This window comes from Pelobates fuscus, chromosome 11 (assembly GCF_036172605.1).
Source record: "Pelobates fuscus isolate aPelFus1 chromosome 11, aPelFus1.pri, whole genome shotgun sequence".
Lineage (NCBI taxonomy): Eukaryota > Metazoa > Chordata > Amphibia > Anura > Pelobatidae > Pelobates > Pelobates fuscus.
This window is the reverse complement of record NC_086327.1, coordinates 1,184,644-1,211,477: the sequence shown is the minus strand read 5'-3', so window position 1 is coordinate 1,211,477 and position 26,834 is coordinate 1,184,644. Positions and strand designations below refer to the sequence as shown.

Below are 26,834 nucleotides of genomic sequence, written 5' to 3'. Positions count from 1 at the left end.
ACTGTAGCTTCACAAAATAGTGCCAAAGACATTCATTGGGGATGTCTTTCTACTCAGAAGACTTAGCTGAGCATAATTTGGGGGTTTTGAACTTAGTGGCACATATGAAATATACAAAATGCCCAGCAAAAATGCAATCCGTATGTAAAAAAAAATGCCCAAAATAATTTTTTACCACATACTTTGGCATATATTGGTGAAAAAATGGGGGCATGTTAAGGCACAATATGCACCTTATGAGATACCCTGGAATGTCTACTTTTACAAATGGTAGGCCTTTGTGGGGTTTTTTTTTACAGTCAAACTGTTATAATACCCCAAATGGAAGCATAGGCTCATTAAATCCGTCTCTCAAAGTTCTACTGTGAATACTGAAAAGGACAGGTTTCCTATATGGCACTGTAGCTTCACGAAATAGTGCCAAAGACATACAATGGGGGTACCGTTGTACTCAGCAGAAGTAACTGAACACAAAATAAAACTTTGTACGGGAATAGCACACACCAACTTTACAAAATACACATGAGAAGTTCTTTGTTATAAGTTTGTGCGCCAAAACCACCAAAAAACACAATTTTACTCCAATATTTAGCGGAGATTGGCGGTGAAATGGCTACGTAGAAAGTGTCAAAACAACCTTAGGTAAATAGCCTGTGGTGTCTACTTTATATAAATATATACTTTTGTGTGGCAATTTTGTTTTCTTTTATGGCTATTAAGCTTACAAGACAAACATACCAAATTCTAAAATCGCTCCACATTAAAAGTTTATTTTACTCCTTGTGCTTTGTGACCTGTAACTACCAAAAAAAATTAAAATCCCAGACACATTATATATTCTGTAAATCAGAACAACTAAATTAATTTATTTTTAATTACTTTCCTTAACCTGCACTAATTGTGCACACATTATTATTGCAAAAACTGTATTTTTTTTATAATAAATAAGCAGTTATATATACAGGGAGTGCAGAATTATTAGGCAAATTAGTATTTTGACCACATCATCCTCTTTATGCATGTTGTCTTACTCCAAGCTGTATAGGCTCGAAAGCCTACTACCAATTAAGCATATTAGGTGATGTGCATCTCTGTAATGAGAAGGGGTGTGGTCTAATGACATCAACACCCTATATCAGGTGTGCATAATTATTAGGCAACTTCCTTTCCTTTGGCAAAATGGGTCAAAAGAAGGACTTGACAGGCTCAGAAAAGTCAAAAATAGTGAGATATCTTGCAGAGGGATGCAGCACTCTTAAAATTGCAAAGCTTCTGAAGCGTGATCATCGAACAATCAAGCGTTTCATTCAAAATAGTCAACAGGGTCGCAAGAAGCGTGTGGAGAAACCAAGGCGCAAAATAACTGCCCATGAACTGAGAAAAGTCAAGCGTGCAGCAGCCAAGATGCCACTTGCCACCAGTTTGGCCATATTTCAGAGCTGCAACATCACTGGAGTGCCCAAAAGCACAAGGTGTGCAATACTCAGAGACATGGCCAAGGTAAGAAAGGCTGAAAGACGACCACCACTGAACAAGACACACAAGCTGAAACGTCAAGACTGGGCCAAGAAATATCTCAAGACTGATTTTTCTAAGGTTTTATGGACTGATGAAATGAGAGTGAGTCTTGATGGGCCAGATGGATGGGCCCGTGGCTTGATTGGTAAAGGGCAGAAAGCTCCAGTCCGACTCAGACGCCAGCAAGGTGGAGGTGGAGTACTGGTTTGGGCTGGTATCATCAAAGATGAGCTTGTGGGGCCTTTTCGGGTTGAGGATGGAGTCAAGCTCAACTCCCAGTCCTACTGCCAGTTTCTGGAAGACACCTTCTTCAAGCAGTGGTACAGGAAGAAGTCTGCATCCTTCAAGAAAAACATGATTTTCATGCAGGACAATGCTCCATCACACGCGTCCAAGTACTCCACAGCGTGGCTGGCAAGAAAGGGTATAAAAGAAAAGAAAATCTAATGACATGGCCTCCTTGTTCACCTGATCTGAACCCCATTGAGAACCTGTGGTCCATCATCAAATGTGAGATTTACAAGGAGGGAAAACAGTACACCTCTCTGAACAGTGTCTGGGAGGCTGTGGTTGCTGCTGCACGCAATGTTGATGGTGAACAGATCAAAACACTGACAGAATCCATGGATGGCAGGCTTTTGAGTGTCCTTGCAAAGAAAGGTGGCTATATTGGTCACTGATTTGTTTTTGTTTTGTTTTTGAATGTCAGCAATGTATATTTGTGAATGTTGAGATGTTATATTGGTTTCACTGGTAAAAATAAATAATTGAAATTGGTATATATTTGTTTTTTGTTAAGTTGCCTAATAATTATGCACAGTAATAGTCACCTGCACACACAGATATCCCCCTAAAATAGCTAAAACTAAAAACAAACTAAAAACTACTTCCAAAAATATTCAGCTTTGATATTAATGAGTTTTTTGGGTTCATTGAGAACATGGTTGTTGTTCAATAATAAAATTAATCCTCAAAAATACAACTTGCCTAATAATTCTGCACTCCCTGTATATATATATATATATGTTACATCCAATTAAAGCCCTTTCTGTGCTTTAAAAAAAACGGTATATAATATGCGTCGGTGCAATAAATTAGTAAAGTGCAAATTGCAGTTGAACGCAAACAGCAAAAAATGCAAAAAATGCTTGTGTCATTAAGTGAAAGACAAGCTTCTGAAGCTGTGTCCTTAAGGGGTTAAGCGACGCTGGACGTACTCACGCTATGCACGAGAACCTCCAGCGTTGCCGAAATCCCCATAGGAAAGCATTGAATAATGCTTTCCTATGGGAAGGTCTAATGCGCGTGCGCATTAGGTCTCCCCCGCCGGCTGACGTCGAAGGGGGAGGAGAATAGGTGGAGAGTAGGCGGAGCCTGACCAGCACCGAGGGACGTAGGCACTACAGGGTCCTGCAGTGACAGGAAAACTAATTTATCCAGTTTTCCTGGCACTGGAGAATCCCTTTAAGATCATCTCCCAGTTGGGAAGGTCCTACTCTAACAGCCTAATGTCTGCTAAATTAGCTACTCACTTGCGGGAAAATTTCCATCTGGAGCTCTCTGCAGTACAAGGCTAAATAGGGACACCTAATCCAGGTAAGGAATAATGTGGGTTTAGTTACACTATATGATCATACGTTGCGTCAGCCTACCACAACGCCAATGTACCCCATATCTGGCAGGTCCTACTCTAACAGCCTAATGTCTGCTAAATGAGCTACTCGCTTGGGGAAATCCTTGCGGTACAAGGATAAAACCCCCATTATTTTTTGCCAAGATTAGGTGTTTTTAAAAAACTAACAAAATCTGTCTGCACCAAAGTTGCTGTTTAGTGGATAAGGGAGTGAGCTGGATTTTCTTTTTTCTTTTTTTTTTTTTTATTATAGCAATGTGTATGTGAGGCAGTGTGTGTATATACTGTCTGTATGCGTGTGTGTGTGTGTAGTGTGTGTATAGCATTGTGTATGTGAGGCAGTGTGTGTATATACTGTCTGTATGCGTGTGTGTGTATAGCATTGTGTATGTGAGGCAGTGTGTGTATATACTGTCTGTATGCGTGTGTGTGTGTAATGTGTGTATAGCATTGTGTATGTGAGGCAGTGTGTGTATATACTGTCTGTATGCATGTGTGTGTGTGTGTGTGTATAGCATTGTGTATGTGAGGCAGTGTGTGTATATACTGTCTGTATGTGTGTGTGTGTGTGTAGTGTGTGTATAGCATTGTGTATGTGAGGCAGTGTGTGTATATACTGTCTGTATGCGTGTGAGTGTGTAATGTGTGTATAGCATTGTGTATGTGAGGCAGTGTGTGTGTATACTGTCTGTATGCGTGTGTGTGTGTGTGTAGTGTGTGTATAGCATTGTGTATGTGAGGCAGTGTGTGTATATACTGTCTGTATGCGTGTGTGTAGTGTGTGTATAGCATTGTGTATGTGAGGCAGTGTGTGTATATACTGTCTGTATGCGTGTGTGTGTGTGTGTAGTGTGTGTATAGCATTGTGTATGTAAGGCAGTGTGTGTATATACTGTCTGTATGCGTGTGTGTAGCAATGTGTTTTGTCTAAATATGTATAACAATGTGTACATATTGTTGTATGAGCGTGTGTCAGTGCCTGTATTCTGTGAGTGTGTGTCTACTATGTGTAAGTTATTTGTGTGTATAGTACATAACAATGTTTGTACATACCATTTATACCAGAGATGGATATTCTGGTTCTATTTCTCTCAACATTCTCCCATCTGACTGCTAAATATACATACACACACGCAGACTGCTGAATACAAACACACACACGCAGACTGCTAAATACACACACACAGAGTGCTGAATAAAAACACACACGTGCAGACTACTAAATACATACACACACACACATACATGCAGACTGCTGAATACAAACACACACACATAGACTGCTAAATACACACACACAGACTGCTGAATAAAAACACACACGCAGACTGCTAAATACACATACACACATGCAGACTGCTAAATACACACACACAGACTGCTGAATACAAACACACACGCAGACTGCTAAATACACACACACATACACACACATGCAGACTGCTAAATACACACACACACACATGCAGACTGCTAAACACACACACACACAAACACATGCAGACTGCTAAGTACACACACACATGCAGACTGCTGAATAAAAACACACACACACATAGACTGCTAAATACACACACACAGACTGCTGAATAAAAACACACACGCAGACTGCTAAATACACACACACACATACACACATGCAGACTGCTAAATACACACACACACAGACGGCTAAAAACACACACACAAACATGCAGACTGCTAAGTACACACACACACCACGCAGACTGACCTGTAGCTCCTCCCATGCGGACTCTTTTAGTGGAGAGGGCGGGACATGCAGTGACATCCCATCTCAGCCCTCTCAACACAGCTCTAGCACCAACAGTCTTCCTTGCAGGGCCTGAGAGCACTGCACACCCTGGTGGCCGGTGCTGATATTTCAGAACATTCTCCTCACAGAAACATTCTGTTAATTGTATTGTCGGTATACTTGCAATAACGGCACCGGCCAGGCGGCCTCGAATACCGGTCAGATGGCAACCCAACGCAGGACATAGGGGTGCACAGAGCTGGAATGTGTCATTATTATTATTATTATTATTATGTTATTATTTATATAGCGCCAACAAATTCCACAGCGCTTTACAATGGGTCATGCTCCTGATAACATTGCTGCTGTTTTAGTGACCGTGGAGTACATTTGTGGAGACAGTAACCCTCCAGTTCCACATAACCCGGGACATGACACCGGCCTCTGTGCGCAGTAGGGGCTGAGTATTGGGCAGACATTAATAGATAACAGTGATAGTTTGATAAGATTGGAGCTTCATCTATTTTATATATTATATTCTTAAAGCAAATATATCAAGGGGAAAAAGAACCAGAAAAAGTTTATTATTTGGGCCAATTTCACAGAATAATCCCTATGTTATTCTGGCCTTGGCAATGTGAGGTGGTAAAAATACCGGGGATGCCAGCCCTAGGGTACAGATATGCCCCCTCCCACTGACTCAATAAACCATTGGATTCAGAGTATTCTATGAATGTATATTTATTAACCCCAAGCCCCACTATATAAACAGCAATGCCCCCATACCGTGCTGTATAATAAACTGAATTAAAGTGGCAATGTCCCTAATTATGGAACTGAAGCTGCTATCTTTCCTGTTCAGTATTACAGGGAACGTGGAGCCAACAATATAATGGTGCCAAAGTTCCACCCAGGGATTTTAAGACCCCCACTTGGGCTAAAGCCAGAGTCAGCCCTCCCCAGGAACTGCTGTTGTCCAATCCCCATCCCATGTGCACTGGGCCAAAGAGCTGGGAAAAAGAAGGAATGGGTACATAGAATACACTTATATTGTTCTGTCAAGCTGCTGACATTTACCCCCATCTAGAAAACACTTGGGGGGTCATTTGCATAGCATGCCCTGTCTGTGCCAGCTGGCCTAAATCATCTCAGAAAATCAAAAGAAAATAAACAGCACAACCCAAGCTAGATTTGAGATAGTAACGCTTGCTTAGACCAGGCCCTCTCCACCTACTGTTCCCGTATGTCATATATGTTTTTTTTTAGTATTAATCGTTGGTATTGTTTACCTATTGTACAGCGCCGCAGAATCAGGGCTGCAGCTCCAGGCCCAGGCCCATGGAATAGGCCCATTGCTGCACACTAGGCAGTACTGCCACAGGAAGCACCTCTAGCAGCCATCTAGGGAGTGGCCAGTGAAGTTATTTTCTCTGAAAAGACAGTGTTTACTGCAAAAGGCCTGAATGGAATGATTCTACTTACCAGAACAAATACAATAAGCTGTAGTTGTTCTGGTGACTATAGTGTCCCTTTACGTTTGGAATCTTAAGAGGGATGTATGGGAACAAAACTTGTGTGGACTGGCTGACAATGAAATTAGTTTAGGTAATGCAGACGTTGGTCTCTCTAACACTGTGGCATGTCCCCTTTCTTTTACACTTACTACATACACCTTTTATCTTTCTCAGACTATAAACCAGTAACTTCTGCCTGCTAGTAAGAAGGTAAGGAGACCAGCGAGTGCTAGGGGACAGTCCTTAGAAAGCATGGAGTGAGTGCATCATTAGACACATTTATGCCAAGCTCAGGGTGCTGCCTGCATAGTATGCCCTTAGTTGGACAGCCTGCAGGATTGGCGGGCAGCCTGACATGCATTCATGCCAGACTGGCCTTCCAATTATTTGGACAGACATGCCCCCTTTTTGGGCATGTTCTCCCCTTCTGGCAGTTCTGGTCACGTGATTCGCACCAGTGGACCACCCTTTTACCCCGCCCATTGACTTCCTGCTTCACTGGACACTGCTGTTAGGGGTTATGGATTTACTTGAAAGATGAAAGCATAAGTTAGAGAGAGATTAGCATAGAGTATGTGTTTTCTTATAGCCGCATCCTATGAGTTTCCCTCCAGCACCATCTCCATCAGATACATGACGCTTATTTTTGGTGTTTTTGGTCGATAAAACTCCGTAATTAGGCACATCAAAATTGTCAGCACCAGGCCCACTGTGCTCTTAATCCAGCCCTGCGCAGAATATGTTAGTGCTATATAAATAACTGCAATTGTAATCTCGATTTTACCAAATTCCTAGAAGTGACTCTTCCCCCTTACAATGTCTGCACAGTGCAGAAATGTCTTCATAGCATTAGACTGACACCTAGTGGCTATTTTTATAATAGTAGAAGTTCTGTTCTTACTTTACCATAAGTCTTGACTTAACCACGTTGTGTCAAAATCAGCACAGAATGTGATAAAGCCACCTAATTTAGGCAGAGAATACCACATATTTATTGTTCTTGGTTACCACAGAGCTGTTTGTACTGATCCTATGAATGTTAGTATAATGTTCCCTACGAGTCTACAGTTTTAAAGTAAACAAATAGGTTTTTTAAGACTTTATTTGTAACCGAAATCTTCCATTCCCCAAATAAATGTTGTAGTTTTGTGCTTTTTCTAGTTCAATTACATCCTTCTTTGAAACAGATGCCCAAAATTGCACCACTTATTCAAATTGTGGTCTTACCCTTGATTTTTTTTGAGAGGCAAGATCATGTTTTGTCCCTGTCACTCCCTCACTTATCCGATTACAGCTCCCATGGTGCCCGTTATTATGCGGTTTGCAAGGTCTCCTTTAAAAGCCCAGAACACAGGGAGGAGGTTGCTATCAGTATTGTGTGTACACTGTATAGTACATATACTCCCTATAGTACCTATACTCCCTGTAGTACCTATACTCCCTGTAGTACCTATACTCCCTGTAGTACCTATACTTCCGTGTCTGTCTCCATCCAAGTCACCGGTGCTATTATCACCTCTACCTCGCAGGCTCGCTGGCTAGGTGTTCTCTTTGACTCCAACCTCTCCTTCATCCCTCATGTCAAGTCTATCACCAAATCCTGCCGCTTCCATCTCAAAAATATAGCTCGCAATCGCCCCTATTTAACGACGGATGCGGCTAAGGTGCTGGTCCATGCTGTTGTTCTCTCTCGCCTTGACACCTGCAATCCCCTTCTCAGTGGTCTTACGTGTTCCCAGCTTGCACCACTGCAATCTATAATGAATGCGGCGGCGAGGCTCATTTTACTAAAAGAAAAAACAAGCAATACAAGGCGCTAAAAATATCTGAAAGTGATATGAGTGTACTAAAATCCACACATAAAAGGTAAAGCTGCACCTTTAAAGTGCACGAGCTCTAAACACACCACAATGAATACAAAAACATAAAAAGTGCGCTATACCTTTAAAATTCACCTCAATTCTACCTTACTTCACAGTACCTCACTTGCAAATTTTGCACTTATTGAAATTTCACAAGAGTGTTATGCATTTATTTTCCTGTCCGCTCGCACCTCCCACGCCTCCCCGTTCTGTCAGTCCCTACATTGGCTTCCAGTTAGATATAGGGCTCAATTTAAGATCCTGATACTTTCTTACAAGTCCCTACATAATTTTGCTCCAACCTACATATCCTCCCGAATACACAAATACGTCCCGTCTAGGCCCCTACGCTCTGCCGAAGACCTACGGCTATCCTCTGTCTGTACTCCCCCCTCTGATGCACGCCTTCAAGACTTCTCCAGGGCTACACCATTTCTGTGGAACTCCCTTCCCTTCCCCCAGTCTCCACTCCTTCAAAAATTCATTGAAAACTCACTTCTTCAAGAAAGCGTATCAATTAAACTGTTAGCCGGTTTTCATCCCCTGTCCCCAACGACTATTCTCCTGCAACTGTCAAAATGACCTACTAAGCCCTCAGTGTATACTTTTCTAACAACCTACTCCACACCCCTACTTTTACCCTTTGGGTCACTATACCCCACTCCCTCTAGCATGTAAGCTCATTGAGCAGGGCCCTCAACCCCTCTGTCCTGTACGTCCACTTGTCTGGTTACAATTACGTGTCTGTTCACCCACAGCTCTATGGAATATGATGGCGCTATATAAATAATAAAATAATAATAATAATAATATTGAAGTCCCTTGGTCTTTTCTCGACCCTGCCCTTGAATTATCCATGTGTACCTTGCTCGGATTATTGCTATTCTCGACCTTGACCCCTGGCCTGGCCCAGAACTTTTGCCCCCTGAATACTGGCCCTTGGACTAAGCCCCCTATTCTATTTCTGGCTGTCTCTCTGTGTCATTAACTTACTTGTTCCTGGGCGACACTGCTCCGTTGCAAGTTGCCAGCGTTCTAATTGATTGGTGTGAACACTCCAAGGGGCACTGGGTAGGTCCACGTTCGGGAACCGAACAAGGTGGGAAGCAATCCACGAATGCTCCCCCTAGATGGCGTTTGTCTAACGAACAGGCCGCCACCCAGGGTCAGCAAGCGCCGAGGCTTCCCTTGCGGTTTGTGGTTTTGACACCTCGTTACGAAGTGTGAAAATTCTAAGACAACATTCTAAATGAGGTTTCCTGGTGGTCACCATTCGGGAGGTGAATGGTAGTCGTTCATATTGGCCCTCCTGAATGGGGAGCAAGTAAAACACAGGAATATAACCAATTACAGGGGAAAACATGGGGAATAACACATAGCAATTCACGAACAGGCAGCGGTCCCGCCACAGAGTGTGCACCTAACAATAACACTCAGTCATTGACACACACTCACACACTCTCATAATTTAATTAAGACTGGAGGAGAATGGATCAAGGCTGCACATGTTCCTGGGTCTGATGGGGAGCAGGAGATCTGCTTACTGTGATGCCCATGCTCCTTCCTGCTCCTCTCGGAGACCATCACAGGCATGTGACAGCCGGGGTCATGTCCTACAACAAGATTTGGTTTATGTTCAAGTGCATCAACCAGCTGCTGACACACAACATTTTAACTAGTGGCTGCATGGCACCAACAGAGAGGGATCCCAGTGTGCCATTTACACAGCATAGTGAAAGAAGACCAGGTCCTTCGAAAGTGGCCACCAGGACTGTGGTGGCCACCCGGGTAGGAACACGAGTTTCGCCGCCAAGGATGTCTTTTCCCCTCTCTCTGGAGCTCTGCTGTAGTAAATAGAATAGTATTAGTAAGGAAGAATAACATTTCCCAAGTAGTATAATCCAGGTATAGCTTTCCCCCACAGACTTTAGTCGAGACTGAATGCTGGGAGCGAACTGACTTTATTAGGGGCCACACAAAACCTTTTATGCAAAATCCCCTACATGGGGTTTCCAACACAAACATACAGGGTCTTTTCTTGCAAGGTGCTCTGTGCCTGAGAGATAATTGCCTGGAAAAAACGTATAATTTAATTATCTCTCAGGTATGGAAAAATCTAACATTTTTATAACATCCCAAAGCAGACATACAATAACTATGTACATCCTCAAGCCTTATATCCCGGATAGCCTGGATCTGAGCGCACAGCATATACAAAAAGCGCTCATATCCTACGAACACATCAGAAACACCACCGTGGTAAAGTTTTGACCGACTGCACAAGAGGCGCCTGCCCAAAATAGTTCCAGGTGAAAAGTGGTGGTGGTGGGTCTCTTTCGGGAGTGCGAAAACACATAAAATATCGAAAGCATGCTTGAGCTAGTATGCAGATAGTGTTCACCTCGTTCGTGGGAATGATTCCACTGAACAGTGTTCTAGGATGCATATAACCAAACCCAGTTGGGGATGGAAGTTCAGCGGTGTTTGCGAGGTCGAGTGTCCTGTTTTAGTTCTATGCACTCGACGACCAAACACCACTGCCTGCGTTCACGTGAACAAGATGGCCGCCAAAACGGGTTCATACATACGAACAGCGGACACCCAGCTGACCATTTAGAACACTGAGGTGTAAATCATTATTGAAGTGTTAACAGGGATGAATGAGGTTAATAAACATACGGGTGGTCTGGGTATTTCGTGGTTTTGTTAAGATCCCGAACAAAACAGGGAAAAAGTATGTACGCACGTTTTTTACCGAACAAAACAAGGGAATAATAAGAGAACACAGTATTCCAGTCACAGGGTGGTCTGTCACAAGGACATTTCCCAATTTTCTGGTTGGCCCGGTCTGGCCCTGCCCACTTATTACCTGGTTTTGTGCAATCAGAAAACCCTGACACATGACTTTAAATTCCTACTGCAAAAAAATTGTGTGTACCCTTTAAAGTGGAAAAAAATATACAATGGGTGAATAAAATGTATAGAATAATTTACCTATATGTATCTCCCACAATGTAGAGAATAAAGGACTCCTCCCAGTCCTCACAGAAAATACAAACAAAATAGATATATACAAAAGGGGAGAATAAAACAACTCATAGAGTAGTATATCAAAACCAATAAGCATATATGGTTCAAGGTTGCACTCACACAAATTGGTTGATTGTAGGCATGTCAAAAATTATAAAGATGGTATAGAGATGGTATGAACTCTTCAAACTCTAAAAGAGGGCATGTGGGAAACAAAAAATGACACAACAATAAGTGCAGATTTAAAAGACCATCTATTGCGCTAGATTAAGTGACACTTACACACTGGAAGAGGTGTTCAGGCATATAATGGTCTCAGAAGGTTGTTACTCCAAAGATGGAAAGTTACTCCTTGGTAGTAGTATATAAAAATGTATTAAGTGTATCAAAGCAAATAAAAATCAAATGAAATAAAAAAAAATGTAAATCCCACAGGGGCCCAACCCTACGCGTTTCGTCCGGTGATCCGGACTTCCTCAGGGGTATCGTCTGTTAAGTCCTCAATGTGGAATCAATCTGATGACTCTTTAGTGTCCACTTCTTTTTAAATCCCGCTAGCTGCTCCTCTTTCTAACAGCGGACCAATCCGATGCTGTGAGCCGCTGCTGTAAATCATCACTCCGGGATTGGATGACGTCATACGTTCTTCCATACGAGTGGACGTGAGCGTGTGCGTTCCATCTATGCGAGGACTTATACAGCGCTTGCGGTTCATTGCTCGCATTGAATCAGTTCATACATTATTATTATTTATTATTATTATTGCCATTTATATAGCGCCAACAGATTCCGTAGCGCTTTACAATATTATGAGAGGGGATTTAACTATAAATAGGACAATTACAAATAAACTTACAGGAACAATAGGTTGAAGAGGACCCTGCTCAATCGAGCTTACATTCTATAGGAGGTGGGGTGTAAAACACATTAGGACAGGAATTTGCAATCAAATAAGGTGGGCTGCCCTTTAGGAGAGGGCAAGAGACAGGTATGTGAGGTAAGGGTTAGTCTTGGAGGCCATCAGCTTTCCTAAAGAGATGGGTTTTAAGGCACTTCTTAAAAGATGCAAGACTAGGGGAGAGTCTGATGGCGGTAGGCAGGCTATTCCATAGGAAGGGAGCCGCCCGCGAGAAGTCCTGCAAGCGCGAGTTGGCTGTACGGGTGCGGACAACGGACAGGAGGTGGTCACGGGCAGAGCGGACAGGTATTTTAAAAGAGAGATTTTTAGAGAAAGGCTATTGTGAAAAATTCCTGAACGAAGAGATTAAAAAAGTTGGTAGTAAAGAAATGGATACTCTACTCAAGACAACAGATTTGAAAAAGGAAACTCAGGTTTTGAATATGCTTTTAACACTAAATACAATTACAAAGCCTTTGATATACAACGAATCCTTAAGAAACATTGGTGTGACGAAACCAATCTCGCCACATTGTATTGGAGGAGCCTGGTTGCCCGCCTGCTGCCTTTGTATTATGGACCGGCAGCTAAAGGGTTAATTTTACTGTGCAGAAGGATTTATTTCTCCCTTTCTGCACAGCAGTTCGGTAGATTTCATCTACCGAACAAACAGCCGTTCACCAACCTCCCCAGAGCCGTGGGAAGCCGGCCGGCGTTGTTAATTGGCCACCCAGAAGCTGGAGTGTGCTGCCAATTTACCTCCCTGAAGCTGCGGTTAATTGCCTGTTAACTGTGTGGCCGCTGTTACACTTAGCGGCCGCTAGGTGGCGCTGTTCTGGAGCTCCCCGGGCAGCCAACACTTTTCTGCCCGGCTTTCATGCACCAAAATCGGACACTTTTACGTGCAGGTACCGCTGAACCTCCAGCCCCTGGTTCTCATTCGTATGGATTTGGTGAATGCAGGGAATTCGGTATTTTATGTTTTATGTGAACTGTAGTAACCCAGATAGCAATGCCATGGAGCCTGTTCGTATAATTAAAGACTTTAGCTCCATGGCAATTAAAATGTATTTGTGTGGTCTGGGTGCCATTCACCTAATAATGTGCGCCCAGACCTGAGCTATCTGGGGATATGTTACATGTCTGTGTTTTATGTATAAAATGTGTCTGTATGTATTTTAAAGTGATAGTCTGTTTCTGTGTCACCATGTGCATAATGGAGTCTGGCCTTTGTCTTAGGAGATAATTGAATTACTTCATTAATTATCTCCAGGGCAGGGAGGAGGAAACCTAGATGTTTTGTGGCTGTGTGTACGGAAATGATACATGTCTGTCTGCTGTTTCAGTCTTCCATCTGGTCCCCTAGGGGAGTGTCCACCAGGTGGGAGACCTGCATAAATACAGGGACAGGTAGCCCTGAATAAACAGACCACTGCTTGACCTTCAACACGGAGCCTTGTCTCGTTCTTGGGGGGATTCACTGTATGCTGTTGGAGATTTGACTGCTAGGAGTGTAAGCTGATGTCTGCTTTTCCTATTCATCTGCTAGCAGCTATTCGTGAGGTTCCAGCTTGGAGTGCTATCTTATTCCCTGGTATGCAGTTCGGGAGTTTGATGCATTCGCCTATAGCCAATTCGTGAGTTTTGATGTTCTGCAGTAGCTGTGCCTTTCTGAGAAAAGGGGGATTATCGCCTAAACGGATTTTAACCCCTCATATGCTGAAACGGTCCGTAACAATTGGAAACTCTTTTTAGAGGATGATTTTCTAAAACTCAAGATTCCAGATTATCCGAAAACTATTTTTAAAAGGGGGAACAATTTTAAGAATATTCTAGCACTTTTCGGAATAAGGATTGTATCAATAGACTTAACGCCGGTTTTCATACTTGTGGTAACTGCAAAGCGTGCGGTCACTCCTATAAGACATTTAAAGAATTTAAAAGCACACAAACAGGTGACGTTTTTAAAATAAATGGTTATTCATCATTTTCCTCCTCGCATGTTGTATACCTGATAACTTGTGGTTGTGGTGCACAATATGTGGGGAGGACGGGTAGAAAAACGAAGGTTAGATGCTTAGAACACTATAATAATGCACGCAAACGAATTACCACTCACTCAGTTCCCACACATTGCAATTCCTGCCCATCTTTTACTAATAACCTTAATTTTATAGTTATAGAACAGGTATTTTTAGATGAAAGAGGGGGGATATTATGCTAAAATTAAGAAAAAGAGAAAGGTTCTGGATTCATAGATTAAAAACCTTACAACCAAGAGGTCTGAATGTAGAATTCGATTTACTGTGTTTTTTAATATAGGTTTAATTAACTTTTATCTTTTTATATTGGTTTATTTGGGGTTTGTCACTTATTGTTTTTTATTTCTCACTTATGGATTTTATGTCTTTTTCAATTTGATCATGTCTTTTGTAATTCAATCTTGTTTTCTAGGAATCAAATTCCTTTAAGAGTATAAGTTTTAACAGTCCTTCATTAATTTAAAGGATAAAGGATTGGTATTATTTTGGAACATTTTATTATTTTATGTATTTTTTCCAAAAAGTATGGTAGTGCATGTCTAAAAGAATGCATGAAATGCAAATTTCCTTTTGTTTTGATTCTTGTAACATTATTTTTTTGTAAATTTTTTGTAACACTGTTTTCAATCATGAGCGTCTATGAGATGTATGAACTGATTCAATGCGAGCAATGACCCGCAAGCGCTGTGTAAGTCCTCGCATAGATGGAACGCACACGCTCACGTCCACTCGTATGGAAGAACGTATGACGTCATCCAATCCCGGAGTGATGATTTACAGCCGCGGCTCACAGCATCAGATTGGTCCGCTGTTAGAAAGAGGAGCAGCTAGCGGGATTTAAAAAGAAGTGGACACTAAAGAGTCATCAGATTGATTCCACATTGAGGACTTAACAGACGATACCCCTGAGGAGGTCCGGATCACCGGACAAAACGCGTAGGGTTGGGCCCCTGTGGGATTTACATTTGTTTTTATTTCATTTGATTTTTTTTTTTTTTTTTGTCAATCTTTCTTTTATTAAGGCACGAGTGAAGGGTACAGAAAAAAGAAAGGGAAATGCAAGGATTTTCACAGAGTAACGTTAAGATAGCAATAACATCGTTAGTTACATTTCCATGTTATCAATGCCTCATTTTTTATATTAATTTGTAAGTCGTTTAACGTAAATTGAGCATAAAACAAGAATGGGTATTATATTAGCAGGTAGTCGTATGTTTGCAGTAGCTTTCAACGTTAATACGTATGTACAGGTATATGCTAAAGATCTTTAAACATCTAGAAGACGCCACTTTTTTTTGTTAAAACATTTTTCCGTTGGCTTGTGGTGTAGCATAAACATAGTATAACCAAAAACAGTGCCTATCTAGGTAAACTGTTAAAATAGTGAGTTGGTAGGCTATATAACATCGTAGACACTTAGGGGATCACAGTGTCAGGCTAAGCATTCAAGAATATTGCAAGCTAGATAACTGTCTTCATCCTACTGAGTATTCATCAGTAGGAAAAACATTTGTAAGGAGGCAACTACGCTAAACGTGCATACAGTGATGGCTATGCGCAAGGCTAAGGGGCTGTGTGTGTTTACTAAGAGCTTACTTTTACACTTCACTGGGCACATGACAGGCGTGTAAACATGTATATGGTGCCTATGTTTGCTAGGCTGTGTAGGTTGAGTGTATTCCCTGTGTCTCATTGTGGTAAGAGCAAGCTAAAGGGTTGTAGCGTAGTTTTCCAAATAACATTTAAAAAGAGATTAAAATAAGATAATAGCATAACGTTATACGAGTAGCAACGTGGTAAGCATAGTTACAAGTGGGAGTCCAGCAAGGGGAGTCCATGTGGTTCATTCAGGCTAGGGTACTGCAGCCGTTGGCGGAGAGTGATGGTGGTGGGACTGTCAGTTTGTGGGGCATTTGATTTTTATTTGCTTTGTCACATTTAATAAATTTTTTATATCTTACTGTCAGGATCGGGACAGGGATCCAACACGCAGAGTACAAACAGTAGCCAGATACGTATACCGGACCTTAGAATGGCCGGACTAACGTAAGTAGTACAGTATAGAATGGTCAAAGACAAGCCGAGGTCGAGGGTAACAGAAGACAGGTAAGCGAGAGACAAGCCGAATCAAGGGTAACAGAGATAAGCAGAGTAAGGTAAACAAGCCGGGTCAAAACCAAAAGGGATAATAGAATACACAAGCACTGAGTGACTAGAACAAGCTAGAACCACGACAGGGCAATGAGCTAATGAAAGAAGCTCTGTTAAATACCCTGTTCAGAGCAGTAACCACGCCTCCGAGGCGTCCTGATTGGTCCTGCAGCAATTGACTGACAGGTCGTTCCGGGGGAGTGTCCTGATGACTACTTCCTGCCTAGATGCTGTAAAAGGCAGTCACTCCCTCGCGGCCGGCCTAGCATGACCGGATAGACCGCGGGGAAGGGAGCCATCAGACCGTCTGGATGGAGGAACAGCTAAGTCTCTACCTCTTTCGGAGGTAGAGACCACAGGTACCCTGACAGTACCCCCCCTCTCAGATACGCCCACCGGGCGGAATGAACCGGGACGAGATGGGAAGCGAGAGTGATACGCCCTGCGGAGACGGGGAGCATGAACATCCTCCTGAGGTACCCAACTCCTCTCCTCAGGACCATATGCCTTTCAATCAACCAGATATTGTACTCTCCCCCGGGAGATTCGAGAATCAATAATAGAGTTAACCTCATACTCCTCCTGACCCTCCACCTGAACGGAGCGAGGAGGGGCTGTTGTGGAGGAAAATCTGTTACATATGAGTGGTTTCAGCAATGAAACGTGAAACGAGTTCGGGATGCGTAAGGTATTAGGAAGAGCTAAACGATACGCAACTGGATTGATACGGGTCAGCACCCTGTAGGGTCCAATATAATGAGGAGCGAACTTCATGGAGGGCACTTTTAAACGGATGTTCCTCGTCCTCAGCCATACCCTATCACCTGGAACAAAGACCGGAGCCGCCCTTCTACGTTTATCAGCGTGTTTCTTGACCAACATAGAGTTGTGCACAAGGATTTGTCGAGTTTGATCCCACAACTTCCTCAAATTGGCAACATGAACATCAACCGACGGCACCCCCTGGGAAGGAGAATCCGAAGGAAGAATAGACGGATGAAAACCATAATTCATGAAGAAGGGGCTTGAATGAGTAGAATCGCAAACAAGATTGTTGTGTGCAAACTCCGCCCAAGGAATCAAACCGACCCAATCATCCTGGTGTTCAGAAACAAAGCATCGTAAATATTGTTCAATTTTCTGGTTGGTACGTTCAGCAGCTCCGTTAGACTGAGGATGATAGGCAGAAGAAAAGTTTAATTTAATACCAAGTTGAGAGCAGAAGGACCTCCAAAAGCGGGAAACAAATTGGGAGCCTCTGTCCGATACAATTTGAGAGGGTATCCCATGTAGGCGAAAAATCTCCTTAGCGAATATCTCTGCCAATTCGGGAGAAGACAGGAGTTTAGGCAGGGGAATGAAGTGTGCCATCTTAGTAAACCTGTCAACCACGGTGAGGATAACAGTCTGTCTTTTAGAGATAGGTAGATCGACAATAAAGTCCATGGCCAAACAGGACCATGGTTTCTCTGGAACCTCCAAGGGGTGCAGGAATCCACATGGAAGCGCATGGGGTTGTTTGGTTTTAGTACAAACTTCACATGCAGCGATGAACTCCTCAATATCCCTCCGTAAAGCAGGCCACCAGAAGTCCTTAGAGATCAACGCGTAAGTTTTGCGAATACCAGGATGTCCCGCCATCTTGCTATTATGTAAACACTGTAAAAGTTCCAGTTGAAGAGCAGGAGGAACGAAATGACGGCCCGCAGGAGTCTGTTTAGGTGCTAGATGTTGCAACTTAATGATCTCGGCCAGTAATGGAGAATGAATCCTGAGATTCGTATTAGCAATGATATTGCATTTCGGAACTATAGAAGAAAGAACTGGTTCAGGTACAGTAGAAGGTTCATATTGGCGAGATAATGCATCGGCTTTAGAGTTTTTAGAACCAGGTCTGTAAGTCAGTACATAATTGAAGTGAGTCAGGAATAAGGACCAACGAGCTTGTCTAGAGGATAAGCGCTTAGCCTCCCCAATATAGGACAAGCTTTTGTGGTCCGTCAAAATCGTAATAGGGTGTAGGGTCCCCTCCAACAAATGTCTCCACTCCTTTAAGGCTTTAATGACTGCTAACAGTTCCCTCTCCCCGATGTCATATCTGCTCTCAGGCCCAGAAAATCTCTTAGAGAAGAAACCACAAGGGTGTAACGGTTTATCCACCCCTAACCTTTGAGACAGAACAGCCCCAACTGCTGTCTCAGAGGCATCGACCTCGAGCAAGAAAGGCAGAGTCGTATCAGGATGGACTAGAATGGGAGCCGAGGCAAAAAGTTCCTTGAGAGTCTTGAAAGCACCAAGAGCTTCCTTAGACCAGAACTTAGTATCAGCCCCTTGTTTGGTCATATTGGTAATAGGCGCAATGATAGAGGAGTATCCTTTAATGAAGTGCCTATAGTAGTTGGAAAAACCAATAAACCTTTGGATAGCCTTGAGTCCTTTGGGCAAGGGCCAGTCTAAAATAGATTGGAGTTTTACAGGATCCATTTTAAAACCTTCCCCAGAAATCACGTATCCAAAAAAGTCTACCTGAGACTGATCAAAACTGCACTTCTCCAATTTGCAATATAGACCATGTTGCAGCAGCTTGTGTAATACCTTTCTGACCTGTCTATGGTGAGTCTCAATCTCCTTAGAGTGTATTAGTATGTCGTCCAGGTAAACAATAACACAATCGTGCTGAAACTCCCTAAGTACCTCATTAATCAAATCTTGAAATACTGCAGGAGCATTGCATAGTCCAAATGGCATAACAGTGTATTCGTAATGGCCATACCGGGTATTGAATGCCGTCATCCATTCGTGACCTTGCTGGATTCTCACCAAATTGTAAGCCCCTCTGAGATCTAACTTGGTGAAGATTTTGGAGCCCTTAAGACGATCAAATAACTCGGTAATCAGTGGGATAGGATAGGCATTTCTGACAGTTATTTTATTCAAGCCTCGGTAATCGATACAAGGTCTCAGCGTGCCATCCTTCTTCTTAATGAAAAAGAACCCAGCCCCGGCCGGAGAAGAAGACCTCCTGATGAATCCCTTTTCTAAATTCTCCCGAATATACTCCTCTAGAACCGAGTTTTCCTGAACAGACAAAGGATATACATGGCCCCTCGGAGGCATAGTGCCGGGTAGAAGCTTAATCTTACAGTCAAATGACCTGTGTGGAGGCAAAGAATCGGCATTCTTCTTGTCAAACACTGCCCTTAAGTCTAGGTAAAGGTCTGGTATTTGTCTTTCTGTGGACTGAGTAGGATTCTCCGGTATGTTAATATTAGCTAATGGAGAAACCTTGCACAAACACCGATCCTGGCAGCCCTGGCCCCACGAGAGTATCTCTCCTAACTCCCAATCGATAATAGGGTTATGTTTTTTCAACCATGGGTACCCCAGAACTATGGGAACGGAAGGAGACGAAATGAGCATAAGAGATAAATTCTCCACGTGTAGGATACCAACATTTAACTCAATGGGTATGGTCTCACGAAAGATAACAGGGTCTAGTAGTGGTCTACCATCTATGGCCTCAACGGCCAAAGGTGTCTCCGTTAGCTGGGATGGGAAATTGTTCTTACTAGCAAAGGCTTGGTCGATAAAATTCTCAGCAGCACCGGAATCTATCAATGCCATAGCCCTTACTACTTCCTTCCCCCAAGTTAAGGAAACTGGTAGCAGAAGCCTGTGATCTTTATAATTAGGAGTAGAGGACAAAATAGAAACACCCAAGGCCTGTCCTCTAGAGAGACTTAGGTGCGAGCGTTTCCCGGGCAGTTAGAACAGTTCGAGAGTAAATGACCCTTGGCTCCACAATACATACACAAACCCTCTTTTCTCCTGTGCTGTCTTTCTTCCTCAGAGAGGCGGGTATAGCCTATCTGCATAGGTTCAGTAAGCAAAGATATCGTGGAGTCAGGACTTGGAAAAGCGGGAGCTAACCTAAAAGAAGGTCTCTGGTTCCTCTCTCGAGTGTTCTGTCTCTCTCTTAGACGTTCATCTATACGAGAGATGAACGAAATTAAATCCTCTAAATTCTCAGGGAGTTCTCTGGTAGCAACCTCATCAAGGATTACATCAGATAGGCCATTCAAAAATACATCCATATACGCCTGCTCATTCCACTTGATTTCTGCCGCCAGAGACCTGAACTCTAGTGCATAATCCACCAGTGTTCGGTTCTCCTGTCTCAGGCGCAACAGTAATCTGGCTGCATTAACCTTTCTACCTGGAGGGTCAAATGTTCTTCTAAAAGCAGCTACAAATGCGTTATAGTTATAAACTAATGGGTTATCGTTCTCCCATAGTGGGTTGGCCCATCTCAGAGCTTTCTCTATGAGTAGGGTGATAATAAATCCTACTTTTGCCCTATCTGTAGGATAAGAGCGAGGTTGCAATTCAAAGTGGATACTAATTTGGTTTAAAAAACCACGACACTTCTCAGGAGCCCCACCATAGCGTACTGGGGGGGTAATGCGAGCAGAAGCACCCACTGTGGCTACCTCTAGACCTGAACCGACAGGAGAAACAGGGGTATTACGTATCTCCTCTGGTGGGTTATTGGCACAAGCTAATAGAGCCTGTAGCGCAAGCGCCATCTGATCCATTCTGTGATCCATGGCTTCAAACCTAGGATCAGGAGCAGCCAGCTGACTGTTTGTACTTGCAGGATCCATTGGCCCTGTCGTAATGTCAGGATCGGGACAGGGATCCAACACGCAGAGTACAAACAGTAGCCAGATACGTATACCGGACCTTAGAACGGCCGGACTAACGTAAGTAGTACAGTATAGAATGGTCAAAGACAAGCCGAGGTCGAGGGTAACAGAAGACAGGTAAGCGAGAGACAAGCCGAATCAAGGGTAACAGAGATAAGCAGAGTAAGGTAAACAAGCCGGGTCAAAACCAAAAGGGATAATAGAATACACAAGCACTGAGTGACTAGAACAAGCTAGAACCACGACAGGGCAATGAGCTAATGAAAGAAGCTCTGTTAAATACCCTGTTCAGAGCAGTAACCACGCCTCCGAGGCGTCCTGATTGGTCCTGCAGCAATTGACTGACAGGTCGTTCCGGGGGAGTGTCCTGATGACTACTTCCTGCCTAGATGCTGTAAAAGGCAGTCACTCCCTCGCGGCCGGCCTAGCATGACCGGATAGACCGCGGGGAAGGGAGCCATCAGACCGTCTGGATGGAGGAACAGCTAAGTCTCTACCTCTTTCGGAGGTAGAGACCACAGGTACCCTGACAACTACTACCAAGGAGTAACTTTCCATCTTTGGAGTAACAACCTTCTGAGACCATTATATGCCTGAACACCTCTTCCAGTGTAAAAGTGTCACTTAATCTAGCGCAATAGATGGTCTTTTAATCTGCACTTATTGTTGTGTCATTTTTTGTTTCCCACATGTCCTCTTTTAGAGTTTGAAGAGTTCATACCATCTCTATACCATCTTTATAATTTTTGACATGCCTACAATCAACCAATTTGTGTGAGTGCAACCTTGAACCATATATGCTTATTGGTTTTGATATACTACTCTATGAGTTGTTTTATTCTCCCCTTTTGTAGATATCTATTTTGTTTAAATTCCTACTGTCAGATCTTTATATTAACAAACAGACTGAATAACGGAGGACCTAGAACAGAACTCCCTACCCCAGATAGACTCCACGGACCACTCACTTCACTTTATCTTTAAGCCAATGTTAAATCCAATAAAGAACAATTTCCATCTGAATATACTCTTAATTATAGGCACCACGCCTATTTTACTCTAATTCTTTGGCACGATTCCTTAAAGAAAAGAATCCTGAAAGATTAAAAATAGCTGTCTGAATATTGCCTCACTTAACTCCCTAAGAAGTCATAGGTGAATACCATCTGGGCCTGGCGCTTTACCTATATTAACTTTAATTCCCGAACTAATACAAAAAATGTGTTATACTACACTGATCTGTAATAATACAATGTGCTGTAATAATACATTAAGATGTAATAATGCACTGAGCTGTAATAATACAATAAGCTGGCATAAAACAATGAACTGCAGTGATTGTGGTTAATAACGGTTAGTTTTCTTTCACTGAGCATCAGGTGGCATTATATCCACACCTGATCCGCTCAGAAATTTTTTATTTGTAATATAATGTTTGCATTAATTTTATTCCAGGGATGACATGTCAAGCTCGAAGTTCGTATGTGGAACACGAGGTCCTCTGGGGATATCGTTTCATGCCTGTGCTTACCTTGGAAGAAGGTTTTTATGAAGTGGATTATGACACCTTTCATAATACCTATGAAACGCCCACTCCCAGCTGCAGTGCCAAGGACCTAGCAGAACAAAATGTAAAAGGTGAAATCTTGCCGATACAACCTGCCAACCACAAGGCCAACCAGACCATGGCGGATGACATTGAGGAAGGGCAGGAAGATGGCATCACACCTGTGGTATCTAATGGGGACATCAGTAAAATAAAGATAGCAATGACGGAACAAATATAAAAACAATTGGGACAGGATAGGATTTCACATCACTACAAGGACAGTGCTTTGTTCTTACAACGTCTTGTACTAAATATCTGCAGAGAACACTTTGTAACCATTGAGATACACCCTGTCAATGCAGAAAGAGGGATGAACCATGTCTTACAATTCTTTGATAAAAACAACTGGACACAATCTAACCAGATTTGCTCCCACAGCCGTCTCTCCAAAGGGATGTTAGCAACACCATGGCTGAAGCTGTGGACTGTTTTTTGCTGGTTTTAACCTTTTCTCTCATCCATTAGTGGAATTTGCAATACTGCAAGTACTTACCCTCCTCCACAAACAATAGTGAATGTTATGGCCATTATGGGCGAAGTGGGGAATTATCTCCATACACATTCCACTCTTGTCGTTCTACAAAACGCTGCCCTTGTTATTTGTCTTTTGTGCTCCGTGGAAAATGTATTTGATAGAAACCAAGAGCAAAGTCATGACAACAATTGTACACTGTCTCTCTTTACACTCCGATCTAGATAATGAACACTGTGATCATAACCTCATTTCCTGTACCCTAACTCACAGAAACGCCACCTGATCATAAGACATAAAGTAATATTGTAGCATTACTTGCCTGGTTTACAATATTTTGTTCTGTATTTTTGAAAGACAGACCTGCCTTGTTTTCCAAATCTTAATTAAATGTAAAACCGTGGATTTTATTACTGGTTATCCGACAGCTGCAAGATGTGATGCTTCACTTCCATTACTGTTTGGTCACTTTTCAGTCACTTAGCTGATGCGCACAACTAAAATAACGCCCCGATCATCTTATAAATCGAAATCTAATAACTTCAAAATAAATAAAGTTAAATCAAAAGACTGCATGTTCATCAAATTCAACTGAATAGAAATGTTGATAATTCTGAATAATCAAAACATTGAAATGGTTTCCAGTATATCAGACAAATGGAGATTGCCGCCTCAATGATAAAATGACAGCGGACTAACGGATCTGGGTTTAAATGAATTATTCAGACACTTTCTACTGAAAAGGTTTACAATATGTAAAATATCCTCAAACTCAGAAAATGGACCCAGAAATGTCCAACTCTTTATTTAGAGAGAGACGTTCCTACAGCTTGGAAGGGGGAGAAAACGTTCTTTGTTACTTGGAACCATTATGTAAATGTTCTTTGCAACACCCCCACCACAAATAAAATAATCTCTCTCAAATTCCAACACAATTAAAAGATCACAATCAGAAGACAAATTAAAACACTTGACAAACACTGAAGATGCAGAGCTAACTTTTACCAAGCACCCAGCTCTCTCACTAGCCATCACTCGGCTCTCTCACTAGCCAACACTCGGCTCTCTCACTAGCCGTCACTCGGCTCTCTCACTAGCCGTCACTCGGCTCTCTCACTAGCCATCACTCGGCTCTCTCACTAGCCGTCACTCGTCTCTCTCACTAGCCGTCACTCGGCTCTCTCACTAGCCGTCACTCGGCTCTCTCACTAGCCGTCACTCGGCTCTCTCACTAGCCGTCATTCGTCTCTCTCACTAGCCGTCACTCGGCTCTCTCACTAGCCGTCACTCGGCTCTCTCACTAGCCGTCACTCGGCTCTCTCACTAGCCGTCACTCGGCTCTCTCACTAGCCGTCACTCGGCTCTCTCACTAGCCATCACTCGGCTCTCTCACTAGCCGTCACTCGGCTCTCTCACTAGCCGTCACTCGGCTCTCTCACTAGCCATCACTCGGCTCTCTCACTAGCCGTCACTCTGCTCTCTCACTAGCCGTCACTCGGCTCTCTCACTAGCCGTCACTCGGCTCTCTCACTAGCCGTCACTCGGCTCTCTCACTAGCCGTCACTCGGCTCTCTCACTAGCCATCACTCGGCTCTCTCACTAGCCATCACTCGGCTCTCTCACTAGCCGTCACTCTGCTCTCTCACTAGCCATCACTCGGCTCTCTCACTAGCCGTCACTCGGCTCTCTCACTAGCCGTCACTCGGCTCTCTCACTAGCCGTCACTCGGCTCTCTCACTAGCCGTCACTCGGCTCTCTCACTAGCCATCACTCGGCTCTCTCACTAGCCGTCACTCGGCTTTCTCACTAGCCATCACTCGGCTCTCTCACTAGCCGTCACTCGGCTCTCTCACTAGCCGTCACTCGTCTCTCTCACTAGCCATCACCCGGCTCTCTCACTAGCCATCACTCGGCTCTCTCACTAGCCATCACTCTGCTCTCTCACTAGCCATCACTCTGCTCTCTCACTAGCCATCACTCGGCTCTCTCACTAGCCGTCACTCGGCTCTCTCACTAGCCGTCACCCGGCTCTCTCACTAGCCATCACCCGGCTCTCTCACTAGCCATCACTCGGCTCTCTCACTAGCCATCACTCTGCTCTCTCACTAGCCATCACTCAGCTCTTTCACTAGCCGTCACTCTGTTCTTTCACTAGCCGTCACTCTGCTCTTTCATAAGCCGTCACTCTGTTCTTTCACTAGCCGTCACTAGCCGTCACTCTGCTCTTTCATTAGCCGTCACTCTGCTCTTTCATTAGCCATCACTAGCCGTAACTCGTCTCTTTCACTAGCCATCACTTGGCTCTTTCACTAGCCATCACTCTGTTCTTTCACTAGCCGTCACTCTGTTCTTTCACTAGCCATCACTCTGCTCTTTCACTAGCCGTCACTCTGCTCTTTCATTAGCCATCACTAGCCGTCCCTCGGCTCTTTCACTAGCCATCACTTGGCTCTTTCACTAGCCATCACTCGGCTCTTTCACTAGCCAGCCATCACTCGTCTCTCTCACTAGCCATGCTCTTTCACTAGCCGTCACTCGGCTCTTTCACTAGCCATCACTCGGCTCTTTCACTAGCCATTACTCTGCTCTTTTACTAGCCATCACTCGTCTCTCTCACTAGCCATCACTCAGCTCTTTCACTAGCCATCACTCAGCTCTCTCACTAGCCATCAGTCTGTTCTTTCACTAGCCATCACTCAGCTTTTTCAATAGCCATCACTCGGCTCTTTCACTAGCCATCACTCTGCTCTTTTTAACTAGCCGTCACTCTGCTCTTTCACTAGCCGTCACTCGGCTCTTTCACTAGCCATAACTCTGCTCTATCACTAGCCATCACTCTGCTCTTTCACTAGCCATAGCTCTGCTCTTTCACTAGCCATCACTCTGCTCTTTCATTAGCCATCACTAGCCGTCACTCAGCTTTTACACTAGCCTTTACTCTGCTCTTTCACTAGCTGTCACTCTGCTCTTTCACTAGCCATCACTCTGCTCTTTCACTAGCCATTACTAGCCGTCACTCGGCTCTTTCACTAGCCATCACTCTGCTCTTTTACTAGCCATCACTTGTCTCTCTCACTAGCCATCACTCAGCTCTTTCACTAGCCATCAGTCAGCTCTCTCACTAGCCATCAGTCTGTTCTTTCACTAGCCATCACTCAGCTTTTTCAATAGCCATCACTCGGCTCTTTCACTAGCCATCACTCTGCTCTTTTTAACTAGCCGTCACTCTGCTCTTTCACTAGCCGTCACTCGGCTCTTTCACTAGCCGTCACTAGCCATAACTCTGCTCTATCACTAGCCATCACTCTGTTCTTTCACTAGCCGTCACTCTGTTCTTTCACTAGCCGTCACTCGGCTCTTTCACTAGCCATAACTCTGCTCTATCACTAGCCATAGCTCTGCTCTTTCACTAGCCCTAGCTCTGCTCTTTCACTAGCCCTAGCTCTGCTCTTTCACTAGCCATCACTAGCCGTCACTCGGCTTTTACACTAACCGTCACTCTGCTCTTTCACTAGCCATCACTCTGCTCTTTCACTAGCCATAGCTCTGCTCTTTCACTAGCCAATACTAGCCGTCACTCGGCTCTTTCACTAGCCATCACTCGGCTCTTTCACTAGCCGTCACTCGGCTCTTTCACTAGCCATCA

The 26,834-nt window shown here is 43.5% G+C and overlaps 1 protein-coding gene across 2 annotated transcripts in view; it reads left to right on the top strand.

Annotated features, from left to right (window-relative positions):
* LOC134577168 (G protein-activated inward rectifier potassium channel 4-like) overlaps positions 1 to 23,426 on the top strand; it is a 193,819-nt gene extending 170,393 nt beyond the window's left edge. The window contains exon 4 of one of the 2 annotated variants that reach the window (XM_063435838.1): positions 22,563 to 23,426. In XM_063435838.1, coding sequence (XP_063291908.1) covers positions 22,563 to 22,894 — 332 coding nt within the window. In that variant the 3' untranslated portion in view covers positions 22,895 to 23,426. The remainder of the gene's footprint in view (positions 1 to 22,562) is intronic. The other variant, XM_063435837.1, reaches the window with a different exon arrangement.
* The last annotated feature ends 3,408 nt before the right edge of the window (positions 23,427 to 26,834 follow it).